Source organism: Microcaecilia unicolor, chromosome 2 (genome assembly GCF_901765095.1).
Source record: "Microcaecilia unicolor chromosome 2, aMicUni1.1, whole genome shotgun sequence".
Taxonomy (NCBI): Eukaryota; Metazoa; Chordata; class Amphibia; order Gymnophiona; family Siphonopidae; genus Microcaecilia; species Microcaecilia unicolor.
The window spans coordinates 97,537,389-97,551,060 of NC_044032.1; the positions used below are offsets into that span (position 1 = coordinate 97,537,389).

The 13,672-nt window shown below is 41.6% G+C and overlaps 1 protein-coding gene across 1 annotated transcript in view; it reads right to left on the reverse strand.

The window, feature by feature from the left end:
* The window catches only part of MIER3 (MIER family member 3), a 167,618-nt gene that overhangs the window by 20,098 nt on the left and 133,848 nt on the right, over positions 1–13,672 (reverse strand). Inside the window, 1 exon segment of the mRNA XM_030193155.1 lies at positions 2,681–2,775. Coding sequence (XP_030049015.1) covers positions 2,681–2,775 — 95 coding nt within the window.

Below are 13,672 nucleotides of genomic sequence, written 5' to 3' on the forward strand. Positions count from 1 at the left end.
CCTACGTAAGGGGGCGGGCCCAGGTCAGGAAAGGAGAGACGTCCTGAGGACTCACAGCGATCAGATGATCTTCATGCCCGTGCAGCGCCTTCACACAGAGGGGAGAGGCGCTGCGCGGGCCCGATAAGGCGGAGGGGGGGTCCAGTGGAGGGGGGGGAGCAGCGGCGACGACCTCAGGGGGGTGGGGCTGTGAGAGAAGGAGAAAGAGAGAGACAGGAAGGGATGGGGCCGGGACTGCTAAACTTTTGATTTTTGTTTTGATTTTTTTATTTAATACAGGGGGAAGCGGGGAGCAGCAGCAACCTCGGGGGGGGGGGGGGGGGGGAGGCAAGGCCGTCCATACAGGACGCTCCTGACGAGCGCCTTTGCCCCCTCCCGATCCTTTTTTTTATTTTTTGTTTGATTTTATATTTTAAGCAGGGGGAAGCGGGGAGCCACGTGTTTGTGTGGGTTATTTATATTTTCATGCTGCAGGGAGAAGCGAGGAGCAGTGTCTGTATGACAGCTCAGGTCTTAACGACAGGTCTGACTTCACGTTAAATATATCGCGGTAACTGATTCGGTGCAATCGTCGGTATGGTTAGTGCATTCCGAATTGTCCACATTACAATTGGAAGTGACTTGTTTGCATTCCGTTTTCGTTAGCTGCTAGCGTCGTCGGAAAATGGCCTTTAATGCATGCTACGGTTGAAAATGTCTTCGTTAAAGGGTTGTTAAAGTTTAGTGCATCTGGGCCTCAGTGCCAACCAGAATGTCACCTCTATGGGACAGCACTTTACAAAACCAGAACACTATATCAATGATTTTATGGTAAGAATACTAAAAGGAAACTTTTAAGACAATCTAGCAACGTTAAGACCTTTGAAGTCAAAATGATTAAATATTTTGACACCTACCAGACAGCACTTAAAGAGCTGGGTTTTCTAGCCCATTATAAACCATTATCACCCTCTTATCTACCATCTATCTCACCCCCCCCCCCCTCCCCCTGTTTCTCACCTTACCCACTTCCTGTGAAACTGAATGCTTTACTGTTTCACTTATATATACTGTTATTTATCAACATTTGCTTATTTCTGATCTGAAGTGTTACCTTCAAAAGCGAATCAAAAAAATGTATTAAGTTAGTCCAATAAAATAAGGTATCATCTTATTTCCTTTTCTCTTTGTTTTATTTCTATTTATTATTCTGAATTAAAGTCAAGTAGAAACTTTAGATAGCTGTGTGTCCAGTACCTTGTAATCACATGGATACCGACATCACTGAAGCTTTGTTGTTTCTCATTATGTAATATTATTAAGTTAAAGCAAAAATATTTGAATTAAATAAAAAAAAAATAGCAGCATATATACACATTTGTGCACATGCACACATGTATATGCCAAAACGTAGGTGTACATACGGGTGGAGTCTGGACAGAATGTAGACGGGATGAACATGCATATCATAGATTACTATGGGGTATGTTTACTAAGGTGTGTTAGCGTTTTTAACGCGTCTGTAAATTTAAGGCACGTTTAACGCTAACGCTCCTACACATTTCTATGGGTGCGTTAGCATTTAACGAGCTTACACCATTTATGCGCGTTAAAAATGCTAACGTGCCCATAGCGCCACTTAGTAAACCTAGCCCTATATGTTTTACAGGTACTTAAGCCAGATGTAAGTGTTCACACCTAAATTACAGGCACATATTTTCACTGTTATGCTCGTATTCTATGAAGGAAAGTAGGCACCTATATTCCTTTTAGAGATTCAACTTTTAACTGGATACTGGAGATAGAGTTGACTCATCCTATATAATAAAACGCACCTCCAACATGACTGCATGGCTGAGGCATTCCTGCTCTCTGTATTCATCTCCTGAACTGACATCACGTACTTCTGGGTTCGTCACAAGCACAAGTGACCAACCACATGAGGTTTCTACGCTTCAGAATGTTGGAGGTGCATTCTATTAAATAGGATTGGTAAGTTACTTGAAGCACAGCCAGAGCTCAGCGTCCTGCACAGTAACGCTCAGACACCAGAGAGAGGGAGGGAGGGGGGCATCTCTGTCACACACACACTCTCTCTCTCACAGTCAATGTCTTTCTCTTCCTCATTCTCACACACTGTCTCTCACACACTCTATGTCTCACACTCTCTGTGTGTCACACAGTCAGTCACTCACACACTCTCTTGGTCTCATATACAGTCTCATAGAGAGTCTGTCTCACACACACTGTATCTGTGTGAAACACACTCTCTCTCTCTCACACACACACTTGCACATTCACTCTCTCTCTCACACACAGTCACTCTCACATACACACTCCGAGGAAAACCTCGCTAGCGTCCGTTTCATTTGTGTCAGAAACGGGCCTTTTTTTACTAGTCTAAATTAAAATGAACATTCTACTGAAAGGCCAATATTTTACCACATAATGTGTTCTGTAAATGGCAACATGATTGCTTCATAATTGTTTAACAATGTTTTATCTTTTGGAGCTCAGTTCTGGTTGGTACCAAAGAGCTATAAACAGTTATGATTTTCTGAATGCCTATCAATATCCACAAACATTTGGTGTAAGTACAAGGTTAGCCTGCAAACTTGTTTTTACTGAGAACCAGACCTACAAGAGAACATCAAGGTTTAGATTTAATGTTTGTCTTTTCTTCAAGCACCTGAACTTTTACCTTATGTTTCTGGATTAGATGAAAATCTTTTCCATAATCTATAAGTGCATTCTCAAAGTTTCTGCATTCATCTTCTGTCCATGCAGCCATCTCATCTAGAGGGTCCCCAGAGTGGGAGGGGGAGAGGATGAGAAGAGAGAGAGAAAAATAAAAACTAAGCGATTAAGCACTTGGTTTCTCTTGATCAAAACATCATTTCAAAATACCTTAAAAACCTAAACTAAGAGGATGATGTGCAATTTGGTTCTAAAGCACCAGGGTCCAGTCACAAACATGGCTAAAATGGAACCCGCAGGATTTTATGTCATAAGCTTTTGTGACACAAAAACAATGAAAGGAGAAAAGTGAGGAATCCTAACGTGCCCAACTGGGTTGTTGGTTGGAGCAGCAGACTGTAATATGGTCTTTCTGCAGTTGTGTTCTATGTTTTTGAGTTTTTTTGTTTTTTTTTTTAATCTTTATAAGTTTTTAGAATAATACAATAATAATAATACACATGTGTAAGAAATGAAGAAGCTCCATATGGTGTATCTAATCATCAAACATTTTCACAGACTAAAAAAAAAAAGTAGCAGTAGATTAACAGAAAATAAAGCAGAACCGTATGTGCATATGATTAAAAGGAGTTGATTTTACCTAAGTTACACGCAAACATCACTTAACATAGTTGTCTAGCAACGACCATGTTTTACGTAAGGACAAAATATGACCAAATTTTATGGCAGCTATTTCCTCATAACGCCTATATGAACAGAGCAAATTCCACCATTCATGAAATGAGACGTGCAGATTATTTTTCCAATGTAAAACAATCAAGTGAAGAGCAAGCGAAATCATCACTTTTTACATGCATTAGTGGAACTGATAAACCAGGAGTGGATGCTTTAAGGATTAGCACTTTAAAAGACAAAGCATCTGGAATGCCAAATACCTTCTGAATAATGTCCCAAATCAGTTTCCAATAAGATTGCAAATTATGAAAGTGAAAAAGCATATGATCAAAGGATCCCACAGCAGACTGACATGACCAGCACAAATTTGATATATTACGATTTACTTTAGCAAGCTTTGCAGGCATCCAATAGGATTTATGAAAAATATAATAAGTGGATTATAAAAGAGCAGCTGGTAGAGAGGAAATGCATGGTTTTTGTCCAAAAGAGTTCCCATTCCTTACTGGAAAGTGAAACACTTAGTTCCTTTTCCCAGGCAGAAGTCAGGGTGCAACACGTATTCGGTTTAGACAATTGTAGGAGTTTATACAATGCTGATGCAGATTTGGGAGCCATGAGGGATTGACAAACTATTGAAACGAAGAAGTCGAAGATTGACGAGCCAGTGACGTAGGATACAGGTGGTTAATAAGCTGAGTCAGATGATCCCAAAAGGCTCTATGTGAATGAGGGATATTATAGCAGGTGCAGAAATCCTGAAAAGGAATAATGTTAACGCCTGACAACTGAACTGGTGGAGTTTGACCATTTAAAATTTAAAAGAGAACAAACAAGATTTATTGAACATGTGGAATTTTTTAATATCAAGTGGTCTGCAGCATAACGAAACCTGTTCATAGTTGGAAGTAAGCTCAGAGGTAGAGGAAATATTTTTTTCTTTTTCCACAATTACCCATCTAGGAATATCATGTGAAAAAGATGAGTATCACTGTTTGACCTGAGATATCTGATATGCTAAATGGTAAGACAAAAGTCTGGTATATTTAATCCCCCGAGATTTTTAGGAAGCTGGAGTTTTTTTAATGGCAATACGTGGCACGGAGGATTTCCAAAGGAATCTAGAAATTAACACTAAGTTTTTTATAAAACGAATTTTTAAATAATATAGGAGCCATACTAAAGATGTAATTAAGTTTCGGTGCTAGTACCATTTTTAGAGCTTCAATTTTACCCCACCAAGACAAGTAAAGCTTAGTCCATGAATTTAAGAGATCATTAGTAATTTGTAGAATATTAGATTCATTAATTTTTTAGAGTATCCTCTGGAGAGGTGCTATAATTTATACCTAAATATTTCAGATTAGATTCCCAAGTAAATGGATACTGGGCAACATTGGACTTCAGTACACATTTAGAAAGTGGCATAGCAACAAATTTTGACCAGTTGACTTTGTACCCTGAAATACTTGAAATGCATTAATACTATTAAGGATGTGGAAAATAGAATTAGTAGTTACATACATTAATATGTCATCCGCATAAATGGACATCTTAAATGATTCATTGCGTAATTTAACACCTTATATATTTTGATTGGCACGTATAGAGATTGCAAGAGGCTCTAAAGCTAGATTAAACAATAATGGAGAGAGGGGGCAACCTTGCTTAGTTCCTCTTTCAAGGAAAAATTTAGAAGAGGAAATACCATTGACATAAATGAATGCTTGGGGAGAGGCATAAAGAAGCTTGATCATATTCAAAAAAGGGTCACTAAAACCAAACCAGCAGAGAACTTTAAAGAGGTATGACCACTCAATGCGATCAAATGCTCTCTCAGCATCAAGAGATAATGCAATCAATGGGGAATCATTATCAATAGAATGTGTAAGTATGTTCCAGAATAACCTAGAATTATCTGTAGGTAATCTTCCAACTATAAAACCATTTTGGTCTCGATGTATGAGAAAAGGTAAAACCTTTTGTAAACGATAAGCTAATATTTTGGCATAAATCTTATTATCCACGTTTATAAGAGAAATAGGACGATAATTGGAAACATTGGCCGGATCTCTCCCCGGTTTAGGTATGACTATAATTTTTGATTCCAAAAACGAGCCCATCTCTCCATTATGTTGAATCATGTGTTCATATAAAGCTAGAAGTCTGAGACTAAGAACAGTCACCAGAACACTATAAATTCAACTGTTAACCATCATTACCAGGATTTATTTCTAGGTAATTCCTTAATGGTAGTGTAATATTGGCATCCAGAGATGATCTTTCTTTAGGGGAGAGAGAAGGATGAGCAAGGTTACTTAAAAAGGATTGATAAAGCGCTTCAGAGGGAGTTATTTCAGAGTTATAAAGTTGCTGATAATATTCCACAAATTGCTGAGCAATTTTTGAATCTGTGTAATGTGTTATACCATCAGCATCTGTAATGTGAGAGGTCCTAGAGCGGTTTGTTTTAGTCTTAAGGTACTGTGCAAGAATATGTCCTGCTTTATTATGCTCTGTATAATAAAAGGATTTTTGCAGAAAAATAGATGATACTGCTTCCTTACTTAGAATTGTGTTAAAATTATACTTAGCTTTCATTTTGAGACGGAATGCTTGCCAAGACTGGTCATGCCCGCAGTGACCAAATCTCTCTCTTCCAGTGATATCTGCTGGCTACAGCACAGAATTAACAGCCCTTCCAAACAAATGTGTACAGCAAGCAGAGAATATAACACTGGATGACACAGCAGGAATAATTAGGCTTGAGTCTTGCATGGCCCTAATTTACTAAGTAGCTAATGACAGAAGCCCTTAGCAAATGATGATGAAATGCAGCTTAAAATTAAACATGAAGCTCTAAAGGTAGAAAAAAAAACAAAACTTAAAAACAAATCTAAGGCCAGATAACAGGGGACAAAAAGAATTGAAAATATTATTTCAGTCACCCCCTTCCAATTAAAATGATAAATTAGTATTTCAGTATGCTGAAACCTCTTCCTGCTTAATATACCCTTGCATTACGAACTGAATTAAACCAGTCCTTATCAGACCTCCCATGTAGAACATCACTTTAATACTGCAGATCTCAGTGTCTATCACAATACATGTCCCAGAGTGTATGTTGCTGTGTTACCAGACTGGCACAAAGACGGCAGCGGCTCCATAAGGACAGTGGCAACAGCAGGCATAGCCCAGCGACAAAAGACGTGGCTACACCAATCGCAACGGTCTTCCTTACTTTTCTGTGAGCCGTGTTCCTTCACCTGGTTTGTGGACAGCAAATTGCACTTACCAAGTTTGCACTTCTGGTAGCTCTGCATATCAGAAGTTAAACCTGGTTAAGCGTGGTTTGCTGCCATCAACCCAGGGAAGGAGAATGGCTCACAGTAGATTAAGGAAAAATGTTGGTTTTAGTGTAACTGCATCTTCAATGCTGGGCTGTGCTGCCGCTCTCCCCATGGAGCCACTGCCCTGCCACTCATTGGAGGGGCAGATAAGAACAGCCATACTGGATCAGACCAATGGTCCATCTAGCCCAGTATCCTGCTTCCAAATAGGGGCCAATTCAGGTCACAAGTACCTGACAGAATCCCAAATAGTAATTAGATTCATGCTACTGATCCCAGGGACAAGCAGTGGCTTTCACCATGTCTATCTCAACAGCAGGCTATGGAGTTTTCCCTCCAAGTACTTGTCCAAACTTTTTTTTAAAACCCAGATACACTAACCACTGATACCACATCCTTTGGCAACGAGTTCCAGAGCTTAACTATTTGTTGAATGAAAAATTATTTTCTCCTGTTCTTTTTTTAAAGTAGTACCATTTAACGTCGAGCGCTCCTAGTCTTTGTACTTTTTGAAAGAGTAAAAAATTGATTCACTTCTACATGTTCTACATCACCCAGGATTTTGTACACCTCTATCATATCTCCCTTCAGCTGTCTCTTTTCCAAGCTGAAGAGCCCTAACCTTTAGCCTTTACTCATATGAAGAAAAACTTTAATAGTTTTGTGTCCTCTGCAAATTTAATCACCTCACTCATCGTTCCCATTTCTAGATCAGTAATAAATAAATTAAATAGCACTGGTCCCAGTACAGATCCCTGCAACACTCCACTATTCACCCTCCTCCATCGAGAGAATTATCCATTTAACCTCACCTTCTGTTTCTATCAATCATCCAATGCCTAATCCACAACAGAACATTGCCTCCTATCCCATGGGTTTTTAATTTTCTCACTAGTCTCTCATGAGGGACTTTGTCAAATGCTTTCTGAGCATCCAGATACACATCAACTGGCTCACCTTTATCCACGTTTATTCATACATTCAAAGAAATTAAGCAAATTGGTGATGCAAGACATCCCTTTGCTGAATCCACATTGACTCTGTCCCATTAAACCATGTCTGTCTATGGAGCTCATTTTAAAGCACTTAGAGGGGCATAATCGAACGCGAACGCCTATCTCCATGGGCGTCTATGTCCGAAAACGGGTACATAAAGAGGCGGGACAGACCGTATTTTTGAAAAAAATGGACGTTTTTCAGCTGGGCGCTTGTTTTTTTTTTTTAGCGATAATGGAAACTAAAAACGCCGAGCTCAAAAAAGTCCTAATCCGAGCCATTTGGTCATGGGAGGGGCCAGGATTCATAGTACACTGGCCCCCCTGATATGCCAGGACACCAACTGGGCACCCTAGAGGTCAGTGCGGTGGACTTCAGAAACAGCTCCCACATGCATAGCTCCCTTACCACGGGTGCTGAGCACCCAACCCCCCTCCCCCAAAACCCACTACCCACATACGTACAACACTACCATAGCTCTTAGGGGTGAAAGGGGCACCTACATGTGGGTACAGTGGGTTTTGGAGGCCTCCCATTTACCAGCACAAGTGTTACAGGTAGGGGGATGGGCCTGGGTCCACCTGGCTGAAGTGCACTGCAGTACCCACTAAAAGTGCTCCAGGGACCTGCATACACACAGGCCTCTAGGACTTGTTGCTGCTATATAACATTGGCACACCAGTTGACACCTGAAGACTAATCTCTCCGAAAACGTCCTTTATTGGAATAAGCACGCTTACTCACAGTTAACTGTAGATCAGAGGTTGTGCCCCACTGGCAACAAGTCTCCCTGGTACTGAGATGAGCAGTAGGTCCGAGTTGGCAGACTGGTGTACAATGCTCTCTTTCAGCCACATTCAAGGGAAGAACTAAGTTCTGTAAAGTGGCTAACACGTGAAAGGGATCTAAAACTGGCTTACAAAAATGGCCACTACCTCATGGACTACCGGAAACAAAACAGGGCACACTCTGACCCAGTAAGCAGGGGGAAAAGCACCATGGGAGTAGAGCCTACCAACTACCAACATCGTGAGCATTTAACACAAGCTAGTGGAATCACGAAGCCCAATACCCTACACCCACCACAATGCACTGCTGATGTGACTCTGCAGTGCGCATAACAGAAAAGGTGTCACACTCACCCGAGATCCACATCAGAACCAGGGAAAGGCTGTCACAGGATAGAACACATTCTGCTGTCATAGAGGTGGGTACGGCATTTGAAGCTGGCATACAGGCTGGGACAAAGGTTTTTAAAGTGGTTTTTTTTGGTGGGAGGGGGTTAGTGACCACTGGGGGAGTCCGGGGAGGTCATCCCCGATTCCCTCCAGTGGTCATCTGGGCAGTTGGGGCACTTTTTTGGGACCTGTTCGTGAAAAAAAAAAAAAAGGGTCCAAATAAAGTGACCCAAAATTGTGGTAAAAACGCCTTTTTTTTTCAATCATCAGCTAAAGACGCCCATCTCTCCTCGGCCGATAACCGCGCCCCAGTTCCGCCTTCACCACGCCTCCGACACGCCCCCGTCAACTTTACCCGTTTCCGCGACGGATTGCAGTTGGAAACGCCCAAAATCGGCTTTCAATTATACCGATTTGGGCGCCCACAGGAGAAAGACGCCCATCTCCCGATTTGGGTCACAATATAGGCGTTTTTCTCTTTCGATTATAAGCAGGTTAGACTTACAAAGCTCCATAGGTTACTATCCTGCTTATTTTTGAAGGAGAAGGGCGGCCATCTTTCGACACAAATCGGGAGATGGCTGGCATTCTCCTAAGGCCGGCCAAATCAGTATAACAGAAAGCCGATTTTGGAAAGCTACAACTGCTTTCCATCGCAGGGCCAGCCAAAGTTTAAGGGGGCGTGTCAGCAGTGTACTGAAGGTGGGACAGGGGCGTGGTTAAGAGATGGACGTCCTCAGCCGATAATAGAAAAAAGGCCGGCCGGCCCTAACGAGCATTTGGCCGACTTTACTTGGTCCTTTTTTGTTCACGACCAAGCCTTGAACAGGTGCCCGACCTGACCAGATGACCACCGGAGGGAATCGGGGATCACCTCTCCTTACTTCCCCAGTGGTCACCAACCCACTCCCACGCAAAAAAAAAAATTTTTAACATTTTTTTGCCAACCTCTAACCCAGCCTCAAATGTCATACCCAGCTCCATCATAACACTATGCAGGTCCCTGGAGCAGTTTTTAGTGGATACTGCAGTGCACTTCAGGCAGGCGGACCTAGGCCCCCCCCCCCCCCCCCCCCACCTCTTACACTTGTGGTGGTAAGTGGGAGCCCTCTAAAAACCACCCGAAACCCACTGTACCCACATCTAGGTGCCCCCGTTACCCTTTAAGGGCTATAGTAGTGTTGTACAGTTGTGGGTAGTGGGTTTTGGGGGCTCAGCACACAAGGTAAGGGAGCTATGCACCTGGGAGCAATTTGTGAAGTCCACTGCAGTGCCCCCTAGGGTGCCCGGTTGGTGTCCTGGCATGTGAGGGGGACCAGTGCACTACAAATGCTGGCTCCTCCCACAACCAAATGGCTTGGATTTGGCCGGTTTTGAGATGGCCGCCATTAGTTTCCATTATCGGCGAAAACCAATGTCGGCCATCTCTAAGGGCAGCCCAAATGTTGAGATTTGGCCGGCGCCAACCATATTATCGAAATAAAAGATGGCCGCCCATCTTGTTTCGTTAATACGATCGGGTACGCTGCTTTACGGGGTAGTCACTAGAGATGGGCACCCCCGTTCGATTATGCCCCTCCACGTAACAAAGTGCTTTGAAAATACGACTATATGTTCAATGATTTTACTCTTTATAATAGTTTCCACTATTTTGCCTGGCACTGACAGTCAGGCTTACCAGTCTATAATTTCCTGGATCACCCCGAATCCCTTTTAAAAATAGGTGTTACATTGACCTCTCTCCAATCTTCAGGTACTACAGACATTTTTAACAACAGGTTACAGATCACTAACAGCAGATCTGCAATTTCATATTTTATATTTCAGTAATCTGGGGTGTATACCATCCAGTCTGGGTCATTTATTACTCTTTGTTGAATTGGCTCAGTACACCTTCCAGGTTCAACAAGATTTCTTTCAGTTTCTCTGCACCATCACCCTTGAAAACCATCTCTTACGTCATCTTCACTATAAACCAAGGCAAAGAATTTATTCAGCCTCTCTGCTATTGCCCTTTTACTCCTTGATGATTTAACTGTCCCACAGATTCCCTCACATGCTTTCTGCTTCTAATATACCTGAAAAAGTTATTACTATGAGATTTTGCCTCCGAGGCAAGTTTCTCTTTTGGCCTTCTTTATCAATGCTTTGCACTTAACTTGCCAGTGCTTATGTTTCTTCTTGTTTTCTTTTGGCTCTAATAGCCTCTTTCGCTTCTCCCTTTAACCATGCTGCCTGCCGTTTGCTCTTCAAATCACAAACACAGGTTCAAGAGAAAAGAAATCAACTAAGGAAACATAAATTACCTCCATATAATTTTGTAACCCAAATGCATAATAACCAGATGAGGGGAGAGTGAACCCAATGTAAATCTAAAGGAGGAATCAACCAGAGCAAAAGGAGCTGTGGGAAGCGATTTGTCAGTTAAAGAAAACAAGTATGTTTCAATGCTCCCAAATCTGTTTCCAACTAGTTTCAACCTTACTATGTAAAGCAGTCAATTTCTCCATCCTATAAACATAACGGAGTTTGCATCTACATAAGCTCAAGGATAGAATATTAGAACTATTCCAGCTTGCCGCCGTCAATTTAGCTGCATTAAGGAAGGGTCTAGCCAAGCTGGTTTGTCGCTTGTGACAACTAGGAACGTCCTTGTTGAGCAGGAAGATCCCAGGGTCCCAAGGAATCTTCAGACCAGTGATCCACATTATCTGGAACTGTATAGATTTCCAAAATGAACATGCCTTGGGGAAAGCCCACCATATATGGCCTAGAGTACCAAAGTATCCACAGCGTCTCCAGCACTCTGGACACGAATGTGGAAATCATTTATTAAGTAGGTCTGAGTTAGGTACCAGAAATAAAATCTCTTTATATTATTTCCTTTGACACTGGAAGCTATAGCAACTTTAGCTAAAGACTGTTCCATTTTGTCCCAAATCCTCTGGCAAAATGGTTATGCTCAGTTCATTCTCCCATCACTGTCTATCTGCCACAAGAACAAGAAGAGAATCCCTGAAGTGGCCATAAAGTGTGCTAACTAGATGTTTGGTATGTTGAAAGTCTTCAATCACGTCCTCCAGGAAAGTATACTCCCCTATCAGTCGAGCTCTATAACGTTTAGACATTAAAAGATGTTTCAGCTGCAACTAGGCATATTGGTGGGAAGGAGGAAAATTGTAATCCTGAACCAATTCCCTAAAGGTCTGAAAGATGTTCTCGTTATATAGCTGACCCAAATGAGCTAAGCCCTGGGTCCGTCAAATACTGTATACTGAGGGGACCATATACCAGAGTGAAACAAATGGTTGCAACACATAGTATCTATCTGGACAGCTGAAAATCTTGTGTACTCCTCATCATATCCCACAGCTTAAAGGTGTGAGAAACCATGGGTTGTAGGTCAGCTCATAACCTGCGGTGCTGTTCAGGAAACTTAGTAAGTAACTCAAAGGCACATCACCCCCAGCTGTTGCTTTAGTGAACCCACCACAATTTATAAAAGTGATTCTGATACCATTCCACTGCTACCCTAACCTGTGTAGCGCGATAATATAACCATAGGTTGGGCACACCAAGGCTTCCTTTTTTTGAGTCCCTGTATAACACTCTTCTCACAAATCTAGACGTTCTGTCACCCCAAGTAAGGATACAAGACTATAAAGATTCCAATACAAATTTGGGAATGGCCACTGGCAAAACCTGAAACAGGTATAAGTTGAGGCAGCACATTCATTTTAATGGTAGATATCTTACTAAACCAGATGAGAGATGATAGTCCTTTCAGCTTTTTCTAAAAAATCATTTTCCTCATTTTATCATAGTTATCTTTCCAAAAATTTAATACTGCTACAGTAGATTTCCTTAGTGACTACAATTCAATTACTAAGTCAAATTTGATCATATTATGATCGCTATTTCCCAGTGGACCAACACCATTACCTGTTGTACTAAGTCCGACATTTCACTAAAGACTAGATTTAAAATAGCTCCTCCTCTTGTTGGTTCCTGGACCAGTTGCTCCAAGAAGTCATTTATTATGTCTAAGAAATTTACCTCCCTAGCACTCCTTGATGTGGCATTTAACCAGTTAATATTGGGGTAACAAACCACCCATTATTATACTGTTAAATTTGCTAGCTTTTCTAATTTCTGTTAATATCTTCATCTGTCTGATTGTTCAGGCCTGGTGGATGGTAGTATAGCCTTACGTGTATATGCTTTCCCTTCACACATGGAATTTAATGCTGTCTGTTTCATGCAGAATTTTAATTTTGTTTGACTCAATTCCTTCTTAACATACAGCACAACCCCCCTCCAATTTGATCCACCCTATTATTGCAATATAATTTATACACTGGTATGCTGTACTTTTCAATGAGAGAGAGAGAGAGAGAGAGAGAGAGAGAGAGAGAGAGAGAGAGAGAGAGAGAGAGAGAGAGAGAGAGAGAGAGGGGGGGATATGCTAGGCATGATGGAACCATGTAGAAGAGGCCATGAGGGTTGTCTAGGAGATGAGAGAGGAGGGATAGTGAGTACAGAAAAGTAGAAATGTGGTAATGGGGAGCGAGTGAAAAACAGAATGGAATAGGAGGCTGAGAGAGAGCTAGTGAGTGAAAGGAAGAGATGAAAAGTTGATAGGTAGGTGAAAAGTAGAAAAGGACTAAAGAGTGAGTGGGTGAAATTTGAGTGGGCAGACAGAAATGAAATAAAACAGGAAATATTTCAACGACAAATTTAGTGAAGGAATAAAAGACAGACATGAGGAAGGTGGAGAAAAGACAGTCAGGGAAGCAG